Source organism: Apus apus, chromosome 4, assembly GCF_020740795.1.
Source record: "Apus apus isolate bApuApu2 chromosome 4, bApuApu2.pri.cur, whole genome shotgun sequence".
Lineage (NCBI taxonomy): Eukaryota > Metazoa > Chordata > Aves > Apodiformes > Apodidae > Apus > Apus apus.
Genome location: NC_067285.1, coordinates 71,089,800 through 71,112,948, shown reverse-complemented (window position 1 = coordinate 71,112,948; position 23,149 = coordinate 71,089,800). Strand labels below are relative to the sequence as shown.

General features: G+C 40.0%; 2 protein-coding genes across 3 annotated transcripts; both read left to right on the top strand.

Moving 5' to 3' along the window:
• Positions 1 to 3,699: 3,699 nt before the first annotated feature.
• On the top strand, positions 3,700 to 8,978 carry FGG (fibrinogen gamma chain). 2 transcript variants are annotated; one of them, XM_051619062.1, is made up of 10 exons: positions 3,700 to 3,839; positions 3,928 to 3,972; positions 4,433 to 4,616; positions 4,720 to 4,813; positions 5,792 to 5,922; positions 6,502 to 6,635; positions 6,743 to 6,927; positions 7,602 to 7,879; positions 8,209 to 8,378; positions 8,750 to 8,978. In XM_051619062.1, exons 1-10 carry the CDS (start codon positions 3,765 to 3,767, stop codon positions 8,762 to 8,764), a joined length of 1,311 nt encoding a protein of 436 aa, XP_051475022.1. In that variant the 5' UTR covers positions 3,700 to 3,764; the 3' UTR covers positions 8,765 to 8,978. The 2 variants fall into 2 exon arrangements, with proteins under 2 accessions (XP_051475022.1, XP_051475021.1); XM_051619061.1 differs by having other exon boundaries at positions 8,209 to 8,978.
• A 6,941-nt stretch (positions 8,979 to 15,919) lies between these two features.
• On the top strand, positions 15,920 to 22,783 carry FGA (fibrinogen alpha chain). The gene is made up of 6 exons (XM_051617421.1): positions 15,920 to 16,027; positions 17,815 to 17,943; positions 18,903 to 19,086; positions 19,387 to 19,532; positions 20,489 to 21,554; positions 21,928 to 22,783. Exons 1-6 carry the CDS (start codon positions 15,977 to 15,979, stop codon positions 22,635 to 22,637), a joined length of 2,286 nt encoding a protein of 761 aa, XP_051473381.1. The 5' UTR covers positions 15,920 to 15,976; the 3' UTR covers positions 22,638 to 22,783.
• Positions 22,784 to 23,149: the final 366 nt, after the last annotated feature.

Genomic DNA, 23,149 nt, shown 5'->3' with positions numbered 1-23,149 from the left:
AAAATGACGACCAGAACATGAGTCACAAACCAAATGACTTTTAGCAATCATTCATGAGTGCAGTTTCCCTGCTTAAATTTTTAATAATATCCCATCATTATATAAGAATACAATCTAAAGTGAGTGATTTTTCTGTATTCACAGTGTGCATACAGCAAAATATCTCATTAATTCTTTCCAAAATGGAAAACCATGGCTGACACGAAGTACATGAATTTCATATCTCATAAATTTCATACACATAAATTCCCTCAGAAGCAAAACCATTTACAGCCTGTATTTGAGCTGAAGCATAGCGATATCTGTACTGGTTTCATAAGTAAAAAGAAAGAAAAGCCTCTTCCAGGCAGAGCAACTGAGAACTGCCTTTTGCTGACTCACAATTTCTCCAGGCATTCCACTTCAGGAAGGGTGAGGAAGAGGGCTGTTGCACAGTGTAGACTATCAGATCGGCAAAAAAATGTTGCCATTTACCTTTAGCCCAAGTTTTGAAAATTGAAAGAGAAAGATTTGTTCCGTTATCTTTTTTTTTTTCATTTTCACTTTTTGCTTCTGTTTGTAAACCAGTTGGGTTTATAGCACACTAGCAGCGTAACTTCAGTACTAGACAGCTTTGTAGTCATCTCTTTCTCATCCTAATTGTCACTCACTCACTGATTGGCCTAGTGAAGGGGATTTTATCCACTAATCTGTGTAGTTTATTGGTAGTACAAGCAGGGTATTGCACATTGATTATGGATAGCAAGTAGGCAGGCTTTTTTTCAATATTTAATTTTGGGAGGTTTTCAGCTTTTTTATCTATTTTTTCCATTACAAAATCCCATTCTGGAGTATCAGAAAAAAAAAAGTTCAAGTCAAGTCCACTGAACACTTGCAGTTAAAACAATAACAAAGCCCCATTAGAAATGTTAGAACAGATCACTGTAGCATTTCTGAAATGGTATAGACAGATTTTCAAGTTGATTTTTAAAGTATGTATGCATGATTCATAAGTTTAAAACACAGCTGTTTTTCCAAGACAGCCATAAGAACACTCCGATATTCAGGAACTAATTTCCAAACACAGGCATATTTCTTGTGATTTTGTATTTCTGAGGGAAGATTTACTATGAATAATGGGAAGGCATTGGATAGTCTCCCAGTGGCTGTTTGACAAAAGTACTAATCAAAACTGAGTGCAAGAAGGCTCTTTTAAACAAATAGTGATTCACCTTTACTATCTACTAAAAAATAAATTGTAAGAAAAGTAAACCATCTTTGAGAACTCTTCTTTGTGCCTGTGCTACAGGAATAGTTTATCATTTGTTGCCAAATCAGCAAATAGACTTACTGGAAAGAAAAACTGGCCAGAAAATGAACACAGTCAAATTACATTGGACACATTTCAGGGTACAACTAGGTCTCTTGCACATTTGTTTGGTAAATGGGTCAGCTATTTTGCAGTGAGGACCAACCAACACAAGATGGTGTGTTAAGGGAGGAAAAATACTACATAGCCATTCCACTAAGAATACACATTGTTTTCAACTTAATGAAAGGCAGGAATAAGTTATTTTTAAGGTGAAACCATAAAAGAGAAGAGAAGGAAGCAAAGGTATGAAAGGACTAGTTATTCAAGGCTAAATCCCAACCATGTAATCAGTAAAGCAAACCAAAATTTCCTGAGCTTTAAATAGTCACATCTTCTACTAAGAATACAAGAGTTGCAACCAGAAATACAACTAGGCCACACTTACAAATGCAGTGTGTAGATAATTAAATCAATGTTTAAAATTGATTCCTTCTTGAATGTAAATCTATACAGTGATAAATTTGTGTAACAGAAGCACCTCACTGAAAATTCAGTTTTCCTGTTCCTAGCCCATTTGTAGGCATAACGATCCTTCTGTTTTACCCACCCAACTAGCCAATTGCCTAGAACAATGAAACTCTATTTATGCATTGAAATTATTTAATTACAGCCATTCTCATGTTTTAATTCTAAACAGTTAGGTGTTTTATCTCAAGATTAAGCTATTATTGCCAGCGTTGACTGCTGTCATCTTTTCTGACTTCTGAAATTCTTGCCTAGGAACACAAGCAAATTTTTATGTATTTTGTAACCAAATACTCCTCTGAAAGAGTTTCAAGCCTATGTGTACTATATTAGTGAAAAAAGGGAAGAATGTGTTCTTTACTCTGTTAAAGGTTGAGGCATACCTGGATTGAGTTCCATGATTCACCACATCTTGTAATGAACATTATGTGCCTCTTGCACTTTTAAGTGTACATCTGTGGTTGATGCTGAGCCAGGTATTTACAAGGTTCACACCAACAACATACTCACACTATGTAGTTGTATCTATGGGAATCCTAGTGGTGCACAGCCACTGAAATTGTACCTCCAGGACCCTCTGGACCTGGAGCAAAGCAGCAAAGCAAGATCAAGCAATACTTGAGCAGCAGTGGCAAGGAAATTCACTGGTAGTTTCCTGAGTCTATGTTAACTGCACTAATGAAGCAATAATAGAAAACACTAGGGAAGGTAGACTTTTACCCTGTTTTATTTATTTTATTTTCACTCTTTAGAAAACAGAACAAACCATGTAAAAGGGAGCCAGGTCCTATTTGTATCAGTAAGGATAAAAGAAGCACTTCCTGCACATGAGTCTTGAAGGTAATTAATGCCAAATTTGGAAGGCTAAACTTCAAGAATCAGTCATTCTTTAGAAAGGAATTTTGGCAGCCTGGCAGTTGGTTAACCTGATGTGACCAGATGCAAAGAGGACAGGTAAGGAACTCACAGCACAATCATATCTAATTTTGTGATAATATAACTTCCAGGTTCTACAGAATGCTTTTGTCCATGGATTTTAAATACTTATTAAGCAAAACTGAAAAATCCATCCTGCTGTACAGTGGTGAAGTAATTTGACTGAAATCACAAAGGTGACAACAAATCTACCAGTGAGCCCCAGTCCTAGCATTCTTTTCATTATTTGGTCAATCATGTATTGAAGTCAATTCAACATTGTCTCATCACATGATACTGTATGCGAATGGTGCTTCAGCTTCACAGAAGTGTCCAACAACTTTGATTTGTAGCATCATAAATACCCAGATTTATCTCTGGCAACATGTGGGTGGAACCTCAAAGGATAGGGAAGATTCATGTTTTCATTGCCTATGATAAATACTACAGACTTCTTTTCCACATACGCCATGCCCAACATGACTTCAGACCTTTCTCTGTCTCAGTTTTGACATCTGCAAAATAGGGAAAACCGTGACAATTCTCTTTGCAAAGCACACCAAGATCCGTGGCAGGAAAGTCTACGTAACCGTGAAATGGTATTTATTGTTAGGCTATTGATAGTTGTTACACAGAATTCAGATAGCTACTGTGGCTTTTCCATATCCTGTTTGGATTAAACTTCTGCCAGCCCCATCCCAAAGCAATGCATGAGTTTCCTTATGCTCATGTTACTAGAAATAGCATCTCCATGACTTGTCTCACCTTTCTGCCTACCCTGAGATCTGACTGGAGCAGAGAACAAGCTAATTAAGTGGGAAGCAGATTCTGAAAATGGGACGAGTAAGAGATCTGTGCAAATTCTGGGAATCCACCTCAACCCCTCTACCCCACCTCTTCCTGCCACCTCACAGTGCCCGCCCCCAGCTTCAGCCTGCTCTCTTAAACCCCTGCTGTCCCGTGGTAGCAGCAACCTACTCGGCTGGTCTCTGCAGCACTGTACTGAGCAGTCAGCAGCAGCGGAGGGACAGACATGGTGGTGCTGAGGTTATGGAGCTGGGCTCCCCTGGGGCCTCTCCTCTCCCTGTTCTTTTCTACCAGCATGGCGGTAAGTGAAGGGGCAGTGTTAGAAAACACGTTGGTGCAGAAAGCACTGTCAGAGAAAATTCACTGAAAATGGTCTTTCTTCCCTTCAGTACATTGCTACCAGAGATAACTGCTGCATCTTAGATGAACGATTTGTAAGTACCTGAACAATTTTTTCTTATCTTAGGAGTCTAATAATAAAGTTTCCCTACACTGATTATTAACTACCTTTATCACTTATAACTAACTTTATTTGATCTTCATTGTTGTTTTCAATCCTTATTAAATGCACTACACTTAAACCTGTTATCTATTAATAGAGGTATATGCTTGGTAACAATGCAGGGGAGGCTGTGCTGTTGACAAAAGCACATATCCAGAAGACAATACAAGTAACAGCATGCACCCTTTTCTTGCTATGTGTGTGTACCTACACACACTGTGAATATAAACTGGCTCTGTAAATGCAAATACTGCAGCCAAAGTGGCAAATGCCTGAACTTTTTTATCCACAAACGTTTGTAGAAGTGGTGCCTGAAAATTCCCCTGCCCAAATATTCTGCTTTCCCTTTTTGCTACCTGAAACATTGCCAATTATTATTCTTTTCTCTTTAGGGTAGTTACTGCCCAACGACCTGTGGTATTACAGATTTCTTCAATAAATACCATCTTACTATGGATAATGAACTGCAGGAAATGGAGGTAATTTTGCGGCAAATTAGTAACAGCACAGGAACAGCAGAACATTTGATTCAACACATCCAAAGCCTTTATCCTCCAGAGAAGCAGACATTACCAAGTAAGAATATCAAAACCACTACCCAAATGAAAAATATCATTTATGTAGTTCTCTTGTTTTGTAATTGGCCTAATTGCAATAATTTTGTACCTTTGTTTCACAGATTCAATTGATGATTTTACTAAAAAGTCCAAGAAAATAATTGAAGAAATTATCAGATATGAAAACACTATTTTGTCTCATGAAAATACTATACAGTAGGTATCTTCCACCTTTTATGCCACTTGACAATCCAGATTGTTTTCTTTCTGTTCTTTTATCAAGTGCAGCTAAGGCTCCTTCAGAAATGTTTTTTCATGCTCATGTGGACCACTGTGCCCACACTGTCATTAGTAGCTGCCTAGCAAAACATGGAAGGGTCATGAAGATGTGATCTGCATAATCCGCTCATCTGCATAAGCCATTAATGGTGCAAGAAGTGCAAGATAAGAATCTCAGGAAGCATGGAGATAATTTTGTTGATGTTTCTTTTGCTGTGCCAGCTACTTCTAATTTTTTTTTTTATGACCTTTGGAGATTTTATTATGACCATGACCAAACCATGACCACTCTATGATTTTATTAATATGAGTTTGTGCTGTAATGCAGAGTGTGTGGACTATTTGTACAGTCATTCACTCTGGATAATTTTGCTGTATATATGCATGAAAATAAGCTCAGTTGCATTGATATAAATAGTAAGTTACTATAACTCAGAGGTAGTCTTTTGTAAATTGACATTGAAAACAAAATTGAAAAATCACTAACTTTTCTAAATCTTAAGGATGTTTTCTGACTTGAATCTATAAGACTCACCAATTCTGTAACACTATACCAAAGACTAGTTAGACATTCTGACACTTGCAGCAGTTTATTTACAACATTTATGTTTTACAAATGTATCATAATTAAGAGGAATAATTTATCATTCTCCTTCAAGAGAACAAAGAAACAGTCATACATTAATTACTGATTTGAATGTTGCTGATTACAGTCAAGTTTTGCATAAGGTTAAGTGTGTGCTTTCTTTTTGGCTAGTTTCCTCAACTTTAAATATCAATGCTAACAGAGGCACCCCCTTTTACAGGGGTGTGTGTAGCAGCATGCTACAGAGGTGAGGCACAGGTGCAGTGAAATGTGTATCACATCTTCATAAACAGATGAAACCACAAACCATTTTTATGTTTCTTGTCCAGACAGTTGACAGACACACATATATTGAACAGCAACAAGATTGCACAGCTGAAACAGAAGATTGCCCAGCTTGAGTCACACTGTCAGGAGCCATGTAAAGACACAGCTGAAATACAGGAAACAACTGGAAGAGGTGTGCAAAATGCTTCTTGTGTGGTGAAAGGTTTATTCAGCTACAAGTATCAACTGTTGGCATTGCAGCAATGAGTTATTTGTAATCTTATGGGCCATAGATTTCTGCAAAGATGGAACAAAGGTCTCGCTTGCTCCTTTGGCTATTTCAGCCAAAATATGGTTTTCCTAAAATGTATTCTAAACACGAACAACATGAGTAGAGGTTTCGTAGACATAGGGCAAACAGAAGATAACTCTTTATCACATTCCTACTGACTCATCTGAAAAAAAATAATTATTCAGTTAGCTCCAAAAGTGCCTTTTTTGTTGCTTTTGTATGCAATAACTATATTTTACATTTAAGTTGCTTAAACTCTGTGTGAGACTAAATTCCTCCTCGTCTTACACAACTCCTGTGACTTTCATTCAGGTTTTTTATGGCAATGACATTAAAGTATGTGGAATAAATAGCTAACTTTGCAACAATGACGATACAGATTAATTCTGTTTCTTGCACTAAGAAAGTCACAATATCATGTAAATGTGTGGATAGAATGTAATTAGATTAATAACAACCCTTTTATTATCTTTACTTCAGATTGTCAAGACATTGCAAATAAAGGTGCCAGAAAAAGTGGTCTTTACTTTATCAAGCCTCAAAAAGCCAAGCAATCATTCCTAGTCTACTGTGAGATTGACTCATATGGCAATGGCTGGACAGTGTTACAGAGGGTATGCCACTTAAGTATTATTGCAAATTTTTATTTACCTACATAAGATACATATAATTTTTTATTGAGCTTTTTTGCTTTGGTTTTTGTGGTGTTTTTTTTCCTCAGAGACTGGATGGGAGTGAGGACTTCAGAAAAAATTGGATTCAGTACAAGGAAGGATTTGGACATCTGTCTCCGGATGACACCACTGAGTTCTGGCTTGGCAATGAAAAGATTCATTTAATAACTACGCAGTCCACTCTGCCGTACACCTTACGAATAGAACTGGAGGACTGGAGTGGCAAAAAAAGGTACTTACTCATGATGCTTCTGAATATGACAGCTTAAAACCTACTTCTCCCACTGCTGTGTCAGTTTGTACAGCTCTCTGAAAAAATGATGAGCCCTTAGGCCTGCTACCATGCATAGGACACTCCTGTAGCTTCTGAACTCACAGCTGTGACAGCAATCACTGTGTGTGACTTGCTGCCAGGCACATGTGCATGTCTGGAGGCCACATCCTGGTAGCCCTAGTTTATTTGGCATAAGGAATCTGTCTCTTCCCTCCAAGTTTCTTCACATCTTTTGCATCCTATGGACTAGATGATCATTTTACATCACTTCCAACTGAATTCTTCTCTTCTTACCTTGCCTCTCCTCTTCTTGAAACATCCACTTCTTCTGCCCAGAATTTCCATGTGACCTACACAAGCCTAACTATTATGAACATGGGAGACATATATATGTGTGTGTTTAGATAATGTGTATCTTTCGTACATCACTGAAGACTAGTAGTCAGAAAAAGTCTGATACTGGATCACAAAAGTTGGTTGGATGTGGGTCAGTGAACTGAGGCACACAGTCATGCAAGACCAACTCCTTTTCATATGCTAGGATGCCATAAATGTCTTTTCTATGTATTTTTCATTCATGCATGTGCTGGGAATGCAGCATGCTCATATTCACCATTCTCCTTTGTTAACAGCACTGCTGACTATGCTGTATTCAAAGTGGGCAGTGAAGAAGACAAGTATCGACTGACTTATGCCTACTTTATCGGTGGTGAAGCTGGGGATGCCTTTGATGGCTTTGATTTTGGAGATGATCCAAGTGACAAGTCCTTTACTTATCATAATGGCATGCGGTTCAGTACCTATGATAACGACAATGATAACTTCGCTGGCAACTGTGCTGAGCAAGATGGATCTGGATGGTGGATGAATAGGTGTCATGCTGCCCACCTCAATGGCAAATATTATATAGGTAAAGTATCTTCTAAATACCTATAACCCAGGACAACACACTTCAGGGACAAAAAAATATGAGTGACTTCCATTGAGTATGTCTTGCCATATGGCAAAGGCCATTCTTTGCAATAACTGTGAATAGCAGCAGTAGGATCTTACAGCTGCTCTCCAGCCCAAAGTGAGAGAATCAGCCCTGAGAGAAGCAAACCAGGGGAAAAAGGGCAGTGAGTGGGGCCTGTTTGCATGCCCAGGAATACCATGGAGCTGTTAATACCAGAAAATGTATGGACACAGTAACTATTTTAGAAAGCAACTAACTGTTTTGCTCTGACTGGTATTTTTTAGACGGTGTGTACACATCGGAAGATGCTGGTCCATCTGGATATGACAATGGAATTATCTGGGCAACCTGGCGTAACCGGTGGTACTCCATGAAGAAAACTGCAATGAAAATCATCCCGTTCAACAGACTATCAGTAGATGGACAGCAGCACAACCTCGGCAGCGCCAAACAGGTTCAACCACAGGGACGAGGGGATATTTAAAATTACAACAGAACACAGTTATTGTTTCAAACACTGAACATGGGCAGCTGGAGTGTTAAGCCCACTGCATCGTAGAGAAGTTGGCTTTGTTTACCATTTTGTCACATAAATGTTTGCACTTTGATTTTCATATACCTTCCACATTACTGTTTCCTTTAACAGATAGGTAAATGGGTAGTCTTGTGATTAGAAATAATCCTTTGTATTCATGTGTTGTAAATGATACATTTTAAATCTCCAACTAGTGTATCTATGTATGAACACTATCAACATGTCATCATAGCCTTATGTACTTCTTTCTTTAGAAGAACATTAAAATGCTCTCTTTTTTTCTGTTGTAGGTTGGAGACTCCTAAAGGGACAATTTCACAAAGAGTGGTCTGAACAGGGAAAACAAATATTTTATCTCTTAGGCACTGAGCTTACCTAACATTACACAGTTCAGTTTTTACTATAAAACACCATTGACTGTAAAATGCCCAAGCCTCTTCCCTGAGCAGTGCTTACCTCTGTACATGGTTATTTTTTTTTCTGTACAAATTCTCAATAAATTTTTATAATTACAAAAAATCTAGACTTGTTTTCTGTGCTCTACTGTTGGCCAAACAAACAAAAGTAAACTTTATCATGGTTGGAAAGTTACTCTAATCAAAATTGCTTGATTCAGTCATTCCTGAATTGTACGCCAGTAGTTTCTGCTGTCTGTTTAGAGGAGAATGTTGGAGCTGTTTCTCCATAAAACTTGGCTTGTTTAAAGAAGTTTTCACTTTGTTTTCTGACTAAATTGATTTGTGACATAGAACAAAGTACATAGCAACTTGAAAGAGGCCTAGTTTACTGATGAAGGCCACTTAACTGAGCTTAGGACAAAGTAATGAATACATTTTCAGTCATGATGTGTTACAAAGTATACTCTCAGTCACCAAGAACAGTTATTTTACTCCAGAGCATACATATTAACAAGCCTCTCAAATATAACTCAGAATAAATTTTTCATTTGTTGTACAGCACATAGCATTACATTGCACAACCATTATTCCTGTATACACCCAATATTTTAAAATTATTTTGACATATCTAGTGCTGTTATCCGACCAAAAAATGTTAAAATTTGCAGCAGAAATTAATTGTATTTTACTTGCATTTTCTTTTTCTACATCTGGCAATAATTTTCTGTATGATCCACATGAGCACACTCACAGCACAGATAAAGAACAGCAAAGAGTTTGCAATGCTGTCTGAATGTACTCGCCCGGAATATTTGATGAGTGCTTTTGAGGAGTGCATTAACAAATCAGATTAGGGTTGTGGATAGATTGCTCAACAAAAAATGCATTCAGAACTATAATGTATATTTGTATTTCTATAAATCCATATCTGTCTCAAGCTGATACATTAAGAAGTGAAATTGAAGTGTATGTTTTTTTATTAGCCACTAAGGAAAGGCCAGAAGTTCATCCGGCATTTCTGATGAGCACATATAAATGCTTTATTTTAAAGACAGGGAGACATTGCACTAGTAAGATAGATCTTAAAGGCCATTTATGCTGCATCAACACTTTTCAAGTTTTGGTGTCCAGGTCTCTAGCAAGGCTGCTGCTGAACCTCTTTCCTGAACCTGAGTCTCTGCAGCATGACAAGCTGCTGTCCCCCTGTCATTTTTACTGAGGTTCTTTTGACTTCAAGTTTTACCCTTGGGCCAAAGAGGAAGGCAGGTGTCTCAGGAGTAACAACTGTTTGGGATGAGGGACAACCCCTCCACACCACTGAACAGATGTGTTTGCACATTTTCACAGGTCTATTGTACCCATGCAACCAGCCATGCTGCGCAGCTCACTGCCAGCCTTGGCATCCAATTCCTCACCAAGCAAAGCAGTTTTTCTGAATGCTTTGTGCTATGAGGCTTTTCCCATGGCTCCTTGTAGCTAAAGCAGTTAGCGCAGAGAGTCTTGGGGGAGAATGTGAGCTGGGGGTTGGCAAGCCCATTCTGATCCTGGTTCTGCAAAACAGTGCCAACTTCAGTGCCATTGGCCAAGACACTTCCACTTTCTGTTTTCAGTTTATCCTACCTATGACACAACTTCAAAGTTGTTATTATTCATATAATAGTATAATATATATAATTTTCATATAATAATATGGTCTCAAAACTGGAACAATATGGATTTGATGGATAGACCACTTGTTGGATAAGAAACTGGCTGTCTGTTCGCATCCAAAGAGTTGTGATCAATGTCTCAATGTCCAAACGGAGATGTCTGACAAGTGGTGTTCCTCAAGGGTTTTCGGTACTTGGACCAGTGTTGTTTAACATCTTTGTCAGCGATATGGACAGTGGCATTGAGTACACCCTCAGCAAGTTTGCTGATGACACCAAACTGTGCTGAAATCAACATGCTGGAGGGATGCCATTCAGAGGAACTTTGATAGGCTCAAGAAGTGGGCTCGTGCAAACTGCATGAAGTTCAACAAGGTCAAGTGCAAGGTTCTGCACCTGGGTCAAGGCAGTCCTGTGCACGAATCCAGGCTGGGAGGAGTAAGGATTGAGACCAGCCCAGAGGAGAAGGACTTGGGGGTAGTGGTGGGCCAGAAGTTTAACATTAGCTGTCAATGTGTACTTGCAGCCCAGGAAGCTGACTGCATCCTGGGCTGCATCAAAAGAAACATAGCCAGCCAATCGAGAGAGGTGATTCTCCCCCTCTACTCTGCTCTGGTGAAACCCAGCATGGAGTACTGTAGCCAGTTCTGAAGTCCCCAACATAAGAAGGATGTAGAACTCGAGTGTGTCCAGAGGAGAGCCATGAAGATGATCAGAGGGCTGGAGCACTTCCCCTGTGAAGATAGGCTGGGGAAGTTGGGGTTGTTCATCCTAAAGAAGAGGAGGCTCTGTGGTAACCTTATGGTAACTTTCCAATATCTGATGGGGGCCTACAAGAAAGCTGGGGTAGGGGCTTTTTCCACAGGTGTATAGTGAGAGGACAAGGGGCAATGGTCTGAAGCTTAAAGAGGGGAGATTCAGGTTGGACATTAGGAAAACGTTATTTCCTGTGAGGGTTCTGAGATGCTGGAACAGGTTGCCCAGTGAGGTTGTGGATGCACCCTCCCTGGAGGTCTTCAAGAGCAGGTTGGATGGGGCCTTAAGCAACCTGATCTAGTGGGAGGTGTCCCTGCCCATGCAGGGGGTTGGAACTAGGTGATCTTTCAGGTCCCTTCCAACTCAAATCACTCTATGATTCTATGATTCTATGATATATTTGCAACATGGAATTAAAAAATATTCCTTTCCCTTCTGTCACTTTGACTTCTGTGTCCACACTCTGCTAGGTCTGGACACTGATTTACCTCTCCTAGTTTATCTTTAGGCTGCAATGAATTATTTGATGACAATCTGCTGTAACTACACACATTTCACTGGTATGAAAAACTGGCATTTTGTGGGTTGCTCACTAGAACTAAGATTGGCTTATTCTTCCAATTGGTTTGTTTATTGGTGTCCTAAATTTTCACAGATTGTTTAACCTCTTTGGAAAGGGCCATCTGCTTCAGTGGTCAGGAGAGTCAGAGCTATTGAATTCAAGAAACCTGAGCTTTCAAAGAAATCCTATGCCAGAGTTCATCAGGGAATCTGCAGGATCTCAGCTTGTAGTTATAGTCTCTGGAGCCTGAAAGAAGGCTGTTAAGGCTCATGCCTTTTGGACCTCCATTTTACTGTTTTCAACCTTCAAACTACCAAAAAGTGGCCTGAAAATATCTTCTATTTATTTTGACTCTTAGAGAGAGAGTGATGCTGTCAGTCTTATTTTTTTGCAAGCAAATACATTCCAATTTGACTTAATGCTCCTATTTTGTATACTGATGCTCATCTTTCTCTTTTCTAAATCAGTCTTTATTGTACATGACCCTAAGACCATAGCCTACAGTGAAAGTCACCTGTATTCAGGAAATCCTGTCTCTCTCTGAACTTATAGAAGTTCATTACAAGACAAAACAGAGGAACTGGAAACAGAAATACTTTTTCTTTTGCATGCTCACTCTAAAACAAAACAAAAAAGTGAATGAGGATGGGAGAGAGATAGAAAGAAGCAAATAAGGTGGATGGACTGGAGAACTTGCTGGGTCCCTCAGTCCCTGGGGCATTGCATGGGGAAAATGCGGGACCAGATGCTGGGACTGGCTAATAATAAATTAAAAAAAAATAAGTATTTTGATGAGCACATGAAAAGAAAGTGGATCTGAGAGTTGGGGCTGAAGGAGAATGGAGCCTAAGACAACATATCAAGAGGAGCTACAGGAATGACCAGGTAAGAGGATGGGAAGGCACCACTTGGAAATGGTGGTGGGAACTGGTAGTAGGACAGCAGACAGTTGCAGTGCAGGGCAAACGAGGGCAGGCTCACATCTAGGACACACAAACCAGAGTTAAATCCCAGACTGCCCAGTTATTGCTTTGGCAACCTGCCAAGAGCAGGGCCCTGAAGCAGTGAAATGCACTTCCATCATTTGATCATGAATTAAAGTTAAATCCAAAGTTTATATAGCTCTTGGCCTTTGCTCTTTCAACAAACACAGGTAGAAGTGACTGGATGATTGCAACATGAAAGAAAAGGTACAGGCTGAAGGTCAGGCCCAGCTTCAGCCCTCATCTGGAAGACTTGAGGAGCTCCTCCTTCACTTCAGTTTTTCCCAGCAATTCCCTTCATGTGAAGCAGGAAAACCCTCTTAGCTTACCTAATGTTTATGATGAGTTATCAGCTTTTTCCAGTCCCTCTAGCCTTGGTAGCCGAGTTTAACTTGGACCAAAGTGTAAGTTTTCTGCTTTTGAAGGTCACGAGAGGGCTATGTTCTCCTTCAGCATCAGAAGACACCTGGCACATGCTGCTGCCATGTCCAGTCTGACACTGGTTTCTAGTACTGGGGATATCACCTCACAAATCATCACATCTGTTATCATGGTTGAAAAGGCAGAAATTCCTCTGCTTGGTCCTGATTTTTAAGGCCTATTAAATTACAAAAATAATGTTTGGAGAATATTGAAGAACACAAAATTAAGTGGGAGACTCCATGGACGCCGGTAGATTTTGGATTAAGCTCATTTTACTCTGTTCTGTAAAAGAATTAATCTTAAACCTGCAAGTCTTCCTCTCACTGTGGTCTTTCTCTCCTTGAAGCAGTCTGTGGTTCTTTGAGCTTTTTATAATTCTTTAATAGAACTGCTGCAACACAGTGAATAAAACTGTGTGGGACTTGAAGCGGGGAAGCATCCCCAGTCTTGCCCCTGTTGAAGTTAGAAGCTGAGGATTTTGGTCTGTAGGTATGTTTATCTGCTTTGAGTTCAGGAGCTGCCTTACAAACATTTATCAACCAAGCAACACAGCCATGGCTGGCTGATCTTCAAACTGAGCAAAGGTAACATGTGGACTGTTTCGACATTTGTTGCTGAAGTTAGTTGGGTTCTCTTGTTGCTGAAACCAGAAGAGGTTTATTGCATCATAGTATTACTGGCACTGTGTGGGATTAAACAGAAGACATGATGCAGGAAATTGAAAGAGACAAAACATCTTGTTTCAGACTGTGAACAAGTAAGATTAAGCCTTAAATATAATATAGACCCTTTGCCATGCAAAACCAGATTCTGATGGTGTAGGTGTTCATAACTGGCATAAATCAATGTAGCACCATATTATCAAGCTCTTCCATTTTCTGCTATCTGATTATATGTCTCTCTATTACAAGATGGACATAAGTTCTGTTAAGTTTAAAAGGATTTTCCTAGGTAAGAGAAGCATGAAGTGCAAGGCCAGAAAGGGGGTCCAGTTCAAATGCAGTGAACTTTACATGGAGAGGGTTCAAGCATCCTGAAGGCAGAAAGCAGGAAGAAAAGCAGGGGAAAGGAGGATAAGAGAAAACCTGAGCCACTGCTGAAATGGATCCAAAGCTGCAATCAGCTATTTTGAATTAAATATCATAGAACCACAGAATCACAGAATGGTTCTGGGCTGGAAGGGACCTTAAAGATCATATAGTTCTAACCCCCCTGCATGGGCAAGGACACCTCCCACTAGACCAGATTGCTCAAAGTCCCATTCAACCTGGCCTTGAACACTTCCAGGGAGGGGACATCCACAACTCTAGGCAACCTGAACCAGTGTCTCACCACCCTCACACTAAAGAATTTCTTCCTAATATCTAATTTGAATCTACCCTCTTTCGCATTTAAACCATTCCACTTCATGCTGTTGCTACATGCCCTTTTAAAATGTCCTCCAACTTTCTTGTAGGCCCTTTACAGGTATTGGAAAGCCACTGTAAGGTATCCTTGGAACCTTCTCTTCTCCAGGCTAAACAACCCCAGCTCTCTCAGCCTGTATTTCTAGGAGATGTTCTCCAGCCCTCTAATCATCTTTGTGGCCCTTCTCTGGATTCACTCAAACAGCTCCATGTTCTGCAATGCAAGAATGAAGCTTAAATGTGTTCCTCTGAAGCAGAATATTATAAGATATTGCAGCCTGTAGATGATGAAGAGTTTTGTGAATGTTTTAAACAGCCAAGACTCTTGTTCTTTCAACTGATTAGGCTCACATTTGCTCAAGTAGAGGTTTTCTTGCTCATTTTTGCTCACTGTGGTCACAACTTTTGAGATAGGCAGCATCTCTAAAGTGTCTGATAGCCATGGACAACACTTTCCAGTAAGGTTTGTTACACAACTCGTAGCAGCAGCACTTTATCATCAGTTACCACACCCAAAATCTATGTACCCATTATACAAACATTTAAGGAGACATGACTTCATAGGGAGATTTAATTATGCTTAATATTGATTCTGGAACTTTTTCAAGTATCACTCTACTGTGCTTTTCATAAATTAATTTCATAAACGTATTAATTTCAAATAAAACTCACTTGATAAAAAAAATTATAATACACCATTTGTATAGGTGACAGCATGGTATCAGACACATTGTGCATTATCTAAACACCAGTAAGGTCCAGCTATAAAAATGCATGTAAACTGAGCTCTGCAGTCCTCAGGAATTAATTTTGGTTGATGACCACATGGTCACACATAGGCTGTATCAGCCTTTCTTAGACTAATATTTGCTTTGGAAAGACCAGTGGATTTCACAGCAGTGGAACACTGTCACCCAGAAAGGGCAAACCAAAGACTTCCTTTTCCAAATATCAGCTTTTTGATTATGTGAACTAAATGCCCAATGCACAGAGTGTGTGTCTTCCAGCGGGAAAGTATTGCTGGATCACACTAGGTCCTGCACGCACCTTTGTTGAATATCCAGTTACGAGAAACTAAGCTTTAGACAGATTTTTTTTTTTCCTGGAATACGTGATGTTACCCGCTTGTTGGTGTTGTACAAACTTATCTGGAGCAAATAACATCAGAAACTTGTGCAAGAGGCCATAGGTAATCACTTAACTGGAGGGCATTTGGCATGTTTTGTCTCTAAACAGAAGGTAGCATAATGATTAACCTCAGCTTCATGTTAAGGTTTAAATTGCACCAAAAGACCAGTGAAGAGCATCTTTTCAGTGTTCAGTTCCCTCTTCTCCTGAAGATGACACCAATGAGGATCCTCTGTGTGTTGCTGTGCCTCAACTTAGCCTGGGTATGAGTTTGCTTACTTGATTCTTTTAATATATTTCTGTTTTGAAGAGTGAGTATTTATTTAATATTCATTCATTAGATAGATACATTTTGCATGTCACCTAGCTCCTAAAATTCAATGCACACACATATGCACAAGGTTACTGCAACTACTTCACTGCTGGGCTTTCATCAGTCATTCTTCATCATCCAGCTCTCCAGTTTTGCTTAATGCAGGTCTGAATCTGTTTGGCTTCAGAAGCAGCAAAGCAGATATGTTAACACGAATTAAATAGATTCACAGGCTATGCTGGAAGTCTTAAACCTAACTGACTGGATGCTAGTGGCTCCAGCCTGTTTGGAAATTTTTGTTTCTTAGGGTGAGTCCTACTCTCCTTTGGACAGTACTCCTGCAGGGCTTTCCATGTATAAATGACACACAATACCTTTATTATTAAATATACATTATAAAACAAGGATTCCTGTGACAGCAATATCAGGTTAATGAGAGCTAAGTAAGAATAAATTTTTAGATCATGAAAAAGAGAGACAATTTTCAACTATGCTAATATAACATGGCTATTTTCTCATTGAAGTCTCAGGTCATAATCTGATGTTAGTTTATTTATGTTTCTTTGTGACTGCTTTTTGAAGAATGTGCATCTTTTAACAAATGTCAGAAATTATAGGAAGTGGATGTGACAAAACAGGAGCAGTCATATTGGAGCTGTCAATGCTAAAAAGGGCACAAACCACCTGAAAGTAAAGTTTTTATTTGTACCAGATCCTCAGGATGAATCACACCAACTGATTTTAATAATGACATTCCAGTTCCCCAAGGCTGAGGTTCTGACACTGGAGGCTAGGAAAAGTCTCTTGACCTCAGAATAAATCATTAATCATAATAATAACAACAAATAATTAATATTTTCAAGCATTAATTATGCTGCTTGAAAAGAATGTAAGGTGTGCAGAGGAGTTCAGTCAGATCTAATTACATCTTAAGCACTAAAACAGGGATTTCTTTGATGAAAAATAATTATTTTTCAGTCTTTTACTGAGCAATAACACAGTAGGAATTTTTACAGCATTTTGGCTTAGAATTAGCTTGTATAGGTGCACTTTTGCTTCTCACATTTGAAGAGAATCTCAATATATTTATTTCTCTTCTTTCCATTAGCACAATGGAATATATCCACCACTGACAATGATATTTTTATTACAATGCTTTTAGCTTCCTGCTTTTTGTGCCAGCCAGAGTAGTGCTAAAAGCTTGCAGTTAGCAACTATGACTAAAATCAGAAACAATAGTGGGAAAATTATCTTCATATATATCTTTAAGCCAGTTTTGTGTAGACTGGAGGTGGTAGAATGAAAATAGAAATTTAGGAATAGAATCATAGAATGGTAAAATGTCTGAATACTGTATCAAGGGGAAACAGAACACATTATTTCTGAGTATTTGCTTTAACTTAATAAGTTTCACTCTAATGTGGATTTAATTTTATGTTTTCACACAATATTTATGTGGAAAGATTTCATCATAATATATCCTGAGCATCACCAGGTTCCTATGTAGCAGCATTAATTTTAAGAGATGAAAAGCCTTATTCCAACAAACCAAACCAAACCAAACCAATCTTACAAAAATGTTAGGAGTAAAATCCTTGCATTGTTCAGTGTGATGCTTTCTAGATGTCTGATATTTCCACACATCACCTATGCCACTGTTTGAGGACATCAGTGCTATGTTTCTGTTCTCTTGACAGCTGGTGAGTTAACCTCGGTTTTGCTTTTTCCTCCTGGCAGGCACAAGGTGGAGTAACCAGCTTTGAAAAGGAGGGTGCGGGAGTGCGTGGTCCCAGGATTGTGGAGCACATGTCCCAGACCACCTGTCAGTATGAGAAGAACTGGCCCATCTGTGCAGATGATGACTGGGTGAGCAACGGGCTCTGGGGGTGAAGGTTGTGCCCATTAGCAGGGTGCTCATGGGCCTCAGCAGCACCACGATGATGAGTGTTGGGCAGCCAGTGCAAGGGTGGCCTTTAGGTCTGAGGGAGGACAGGTAATGCTTCAGGTTGAGGCAGCCTGAAGAGATCTCCTGCAGGAAAGAATGCAAGAAAAAAATTACAAGCAAGAGAGAGGGAGAAGAGAAGTTTTCAGAAGTGCAGAATCAGAAAAGATAGTAAGTCTGGAAAAGAAAGATTAGATAAAAGAAGGCTATTCCTAGAAAAAAAATAAGAAGGGTTTCTTTTCAGAATTTTAACATTGCCACTTTTGGAGTTGGTAAGAGAAAGGCACTGGAACAAAAGATGTGGGTCAAAGAAAAGCTAGAAATAACTTACACGTCCATTTCAGCCCATCTCTATGCTACATTTATTTGGCAAAGAGCTTTAGTCTGTAAGTACATTAGGGTTTTCTGTGGAAAAATTTGCTTAAATAATTTTTCCTCTGACATCCTTTCTCAAACTGGACAACAAACTTCTCTTTACAGCAATATATAACATATATCTACATGTGTTTGTGTGTATGTGTGTATATACATATATATATATATATATATATATGTAATTTCACCTCTGAGGAACAGAGAAGAGGGAAAATTAGGGATTTACTTGATTCTCCCTTTATGGAAGGTTTCTGAGGATGCTCTTCATCACACCAATGTCAGAGGCATAGGAGGTAAAGGATCAACCCTCAGGTGTCTTGCTCTAAGTCACACAAGTCCTTGGCAAAGTTGTTGCATGAATAGAACAGGTAATCTCAAGAGATCTAGCAGAATCTTGCCTAATTTTTTTTAAAATGTGTTTTCAGTGTTGGCCAAAAGCCTGCAAACATGTTTAAAAAGGTCTTCTTGTGAAGATTTAAACACAATTATTTTCCTCTTCCAATCTTAGGGTACAAAATGTCCATCAGGCTGCAGAATACAAGGACTGATTGATGAAACAGAACAGGATTATAGTCACAGAATTGACAAAATCAAGAAGCTGCTAGCAGAAAATGAAAACAACTATAAAAAATCCAATCGGGTTGTTGTGGAAACCATAAATACACTAAAACCAAATCTGGACAGTGCTCAGCGTGAGTATCTCACACCCAATTTTATTATCCATTGCTGAGTTTTGTTTTTTTTTTTTTGGTGCATAAGCAGTATGTAGTGAAAATCTGTATTGCACTGGACCTTATTATCAAGAGCCAGAATAAATATTGTAATACAAGACTCTTAATTGCTAACTAGTAAAAACCAATGTAATTTTTACCTGCTCAATACTGTGAGAAATATGTTCATAATTGCATGTTTTAATTGCATATTTAAAAATATGCTACTCTTTTAGGAATAGAATCACACATGCATAAGTGACTGATGCATTTCTGTTTCAGAGAACGAGGAGGCTTACGATCATATATCAGGAGAACTGAGGCGGAGAATTGTGACATTAAAGCAAAGAGTTGTCACTCAAGTAAACAGAATTAAAGCTCTGCAGAGCAGCATCCAGGAGCAGGTGGTGGAGATGAAGCGCTTGGAGGTAGGTAGCTACGTAATTTCTATTCTTTCCAGAGCCAAGCTCTAGAAAGAGGGTCTATCTGTTATACTGTGCATGGTGAGCAATTCTCCCTCTGAAAGAAAACATGATGCAGCTTTCATGGGAGCTGACCTGCTGAGGCAAATCCCCCAATGAGTTTCTTTCTGTGCAGCTTGTTTGTTTTTTCTAGCTATGTGGGAACCAGAGTGAGCTCAGGAGGACTCCTGGTCCTGTTCGCTGCTTCTACTCTCAGACAGGCAGGAAGGATTTTGTATCTGTTGATAACTGGCTGTGTATGAAGGATCTGTCCTCCTCTAGGGAGCTGCTGAGCAGCTAGGATGAGAGGGACATGCCCCATCCTTCCTCAGTGCTGCCACCACTGTTCACAGCCAGTGCTGGCTTTAAAGCCTGTGTTCCCAGGCTGCAGCCAATTCTCCTGATGGTAATGCAAGGAAATGTCCTGGCACAAACAGCAGTTTTTCTCAAAAGCCCATTTTGGTCCCTGGATCAAAGATATGGCTTTTGGATCATTTAGGAAAGCAGTGGTACCCCCATGATGGCAGGCCTCACAGTAGGACCATGACAGGCTCTGGGACAAATTCAGTGTCTGCCCCTCTCCTTGAGGGACCTGTTTCTGCCCCAGCTCCCCCAGCTCTGCAGCACTCCCTCCAAACTCATGCATACAACACTATGCCCTGAGAACAAAGGGAGCAGAGATTGGGAACGTGTTACAACATACTTCTCCATGGAGCACCTGTGTGCTGTGCTATTACATATGTCATGTTTACAGTGGAAATAAAACCAGCGGTGATTTCAAAATTCGGAAATTTGGAAAAATTCAACTGAAGGTGGGAGGTACCAGTGCAGCTCCCACCCTTCCCCAGTCCAGGTAAAGCATATGCTTGCTTGAGAAAACCAGGAAAGCCCCCTAACCAAATTATTTCTCTCTATTAATGTAGGTGGACATTGATATTAAGATACGAGCTTGCAGAGGAACCTGTGCTAGAGGTTTTGATTACCAGCTGGATAAAGAAAGCTACAACAACATTCAGAAGCAGCTTACCCAAGCCAACTCAATCGACTTGCACCCAGAGCTTCAAACAACCACTCTGAGCACTCTGAAAATGAGGCCACTTAAGGACTCAAACGTTCCTGAGCATTTTAAGCATAAGCCTCTGCCAGAAATGCAAGCTCTGAACATAGTTAATAACATCAGGCAGATGCAAGCGGTACTAGAAAGACCAGGAACAGACACAAATCCCTCCCGAGGCGACAGCCTGTTTCACATGGCAGAGTCAAGGGGGGCTGGACCTTCATACACCAGCAAATTAGTTACTTCTACTCATGGGAGAGAAACACCCAGTCTGGGAGACAAAACCTCCTCCACTGTTCGTAGATGCACCAAAAGTATCACAAAAACACGTGTCACTGGCCCTGATGGCCCTAGAGAAGAAATAGTTGAAAAAACAGTTTCTCCTGATGGCTCTGACTGCTCCCATTTGCAAGGAGTGGGAAATGTTGGAGGGGAAGGGAGCGTGTACCATGTTGGTGGGACTGATGACTTCCACAAGCTAGAGGTGTTATTCCCTGAGCTAGAGTCATTTTTCACCCCTGACTCTCCATCCTCTACTAGTAGGCATGTTAGTGTATCTAGCAGCCAAGTAACTGGCACAGGGAGTAGCCACTTAGGCAGTGGGGCAACCAGTCATTCAGGGACTTATGGGGGGAAAGGCAAATTTACAGACCTAGGAGAGGAGGAAGAAGATGACTTTGGAAGACTTCACCTTCAGCCATCTGGATTCCCATCTGGCAGTGCAAGTCACTCCAAGACTGTAGTGACCAGCGCCTCTTCTAGTTTCAACAAGGGAGGCTCCACTTTTGAAACAAAATCACTAAAGACCCGAGAAGTAACTGAGCAGCTAGGTGGGGTGCAACATGATGAGAGTGCAGAGGATACCCCAGACTTTCAGGCACGCAGCTTCAGACCACCTGGAGTGAAGCAAAGGACACCCAACACTGGGAAAGGTACACAGGCATCACAGAAGTAGTTAATGAGGTAGCGGAGCCAAATTCCATCCTTAAGCAAATTGACACATTTGTTTTAGATACTGCAGTACAACAGTGTGATGGTAAAATGGAAGCACTGTGTCTGTTCATTGCCACTTTAGAAACAACAAATATTTCATTAATAATTGGGTATTGCATAGACAAGTCACAGTTTAAGAAATATACCATTTTCTTTTCTGAATTATGTTAATGTTGCCTGTCACTATACCTAGTATAGTCAAATACATGTTTAACAGTTTTCCTCAGAGCTATTGGTACTTGGATTCCCCCTGAACCTTTTATTAAATTTTGCTGATAACTCCTGTCAAACCAGATCAACTTTTTTTTTTAGACTGTGATGATATCCGCCAGAAACACACTTTTGGTGCCAAAAGTGGCATTTTCAAAATCAAGCCAGCGGGATCCAATAAAGTTTTGTCAGTTTATTGCGACCAAGAGACCACTCTGGGAGGATGGCTATTGATCCAACAGAGAATGGATGGATCAGTGACTTTTAACCGGACCTGGCAAGACTACCAGAGAGGTTTCGGCAGCGTGGATGGCAGAGGGCGAGGAGAGTTCTGGCTGGGCAATGAAAACATACACTTGCTGACTCAGAATGACACTCTCCTCCGAGTAGAGTTAGAGGACTGGGATGGAAATACTGTGTATGCAGAATATGTCATACAGGTAGGGTCTGAAGCAGAAGGGTATGCCCTTGCTGTGTCCTCCTACGAGGGGACAGCCGGGGACGCGCTGATCGCTGGCTGGCTGGAGGAGGGCACCGAGTACACGTCCCACGCCCAGATGCAGTTCAGCACCTTCGACCGGGACCATGACCGCTGGGAGGAGAACTGTGCTGAGGTGTACGGGGGCGGCTGGTGGTACAACAGCTGCCAGGCAGCCAACCTCAATGGCATTTACTACCTGGGAGGCCACTATGATCCCAGGTACAACGTTCCTTATGAGATCGAAAATGGTGTTGTCTGGCTGCCATTTAGAGCCTCTGACTATTCCCTCAAAACTGTGAGAATGAAAATCAGGCCCATAGAAACCCTGTAGAAAAACAGGTTTTTAATAGATACAACTACAACTTGAAAATATTTTATATATATATATGTGCACAATGTACTTTTACCCTGTGAATTTGAAGGCAACAGGACATGTCTGTGGCTTAAAAAATAAACACTGATTAACTATTAACAAAACAGTCCTTTCATCTTATTTGTAATTGACAAAACTTGTGAAGGAAATACTTATTTAAAAACCTCTTTTACATAAACTTTATTTATGTCTTTGACAATGTCTCTGTCTATGTCTTGGTCTATGTCTATGTCTTCAGCAGCTCTCATCTTGATTGGAGATAAAAATAACTATAATTTGAATTATTCACTTTGTTTAAAGGTGTTAAAGAAGTAAAAGAGCTTAGAAGTATGCTCACCACACACTCCTTTCTCCTCTAACATGAACCTTGAAAGTCTGATTGAGTATGACAATCACACTCCTAGGTTGGCTCCTCTCGTTTCCATTTTGTGGGGAACACAACAGTGGCAGGAGTCAGTTCTCAGGCAGAG

What these genes read in the sequence shown, in the direction of transcription:
- FGG (XM_051619061.1), top strand. Translation starts at nt 3,765, where the DNA reads ATGGTGGTGCTGAGGTTATGGAGCTGGGCTCCCCTGGGGCCTCTCCTC. An exon ending in AGAGAAGCAGACATTACCAA is followed by an intron (nt 4,617 to 4,719) that starts GTAAGAATATCA and finishes TTTGTTTCACAG; the next exon opens with ATTCAATTGATGATTTTACT. An exon ending in ACAGGAAACAACTGGAAGAG is followed by an intron (nt 5,923 to 6,501) that starts GTGTGCAAAATG and finishes TCTTTACTTCAG; the next exon opens with ATTGTCAAGACATTGCAAAT.
- FGA (XM_051617421.1), top strand. Translation starts at nt 15,977, where the DNA reads ATGACACCAATGAGGATCCTCTGTGTGTTGCTGTGCCTCAACTTAGCC. An exon ending in TCTGTGCAGATGATGACTGG is followed by an intron (nt 17,944 to 18,902) that starts GTGAGCAACGGG and finishes TTCCAATCTTAG; the next exon opens with GGTACAAAATGTCCATCAGG. An exon ending in TGGAGATGAAGCGCTTGGAG is followed by an intron (nt 19,533 to 20,488) that starts GTAGGTAGCTAC and finishes CTATTAATGTAG; the next exon opens with GTGGACATTGATATTAAGAT.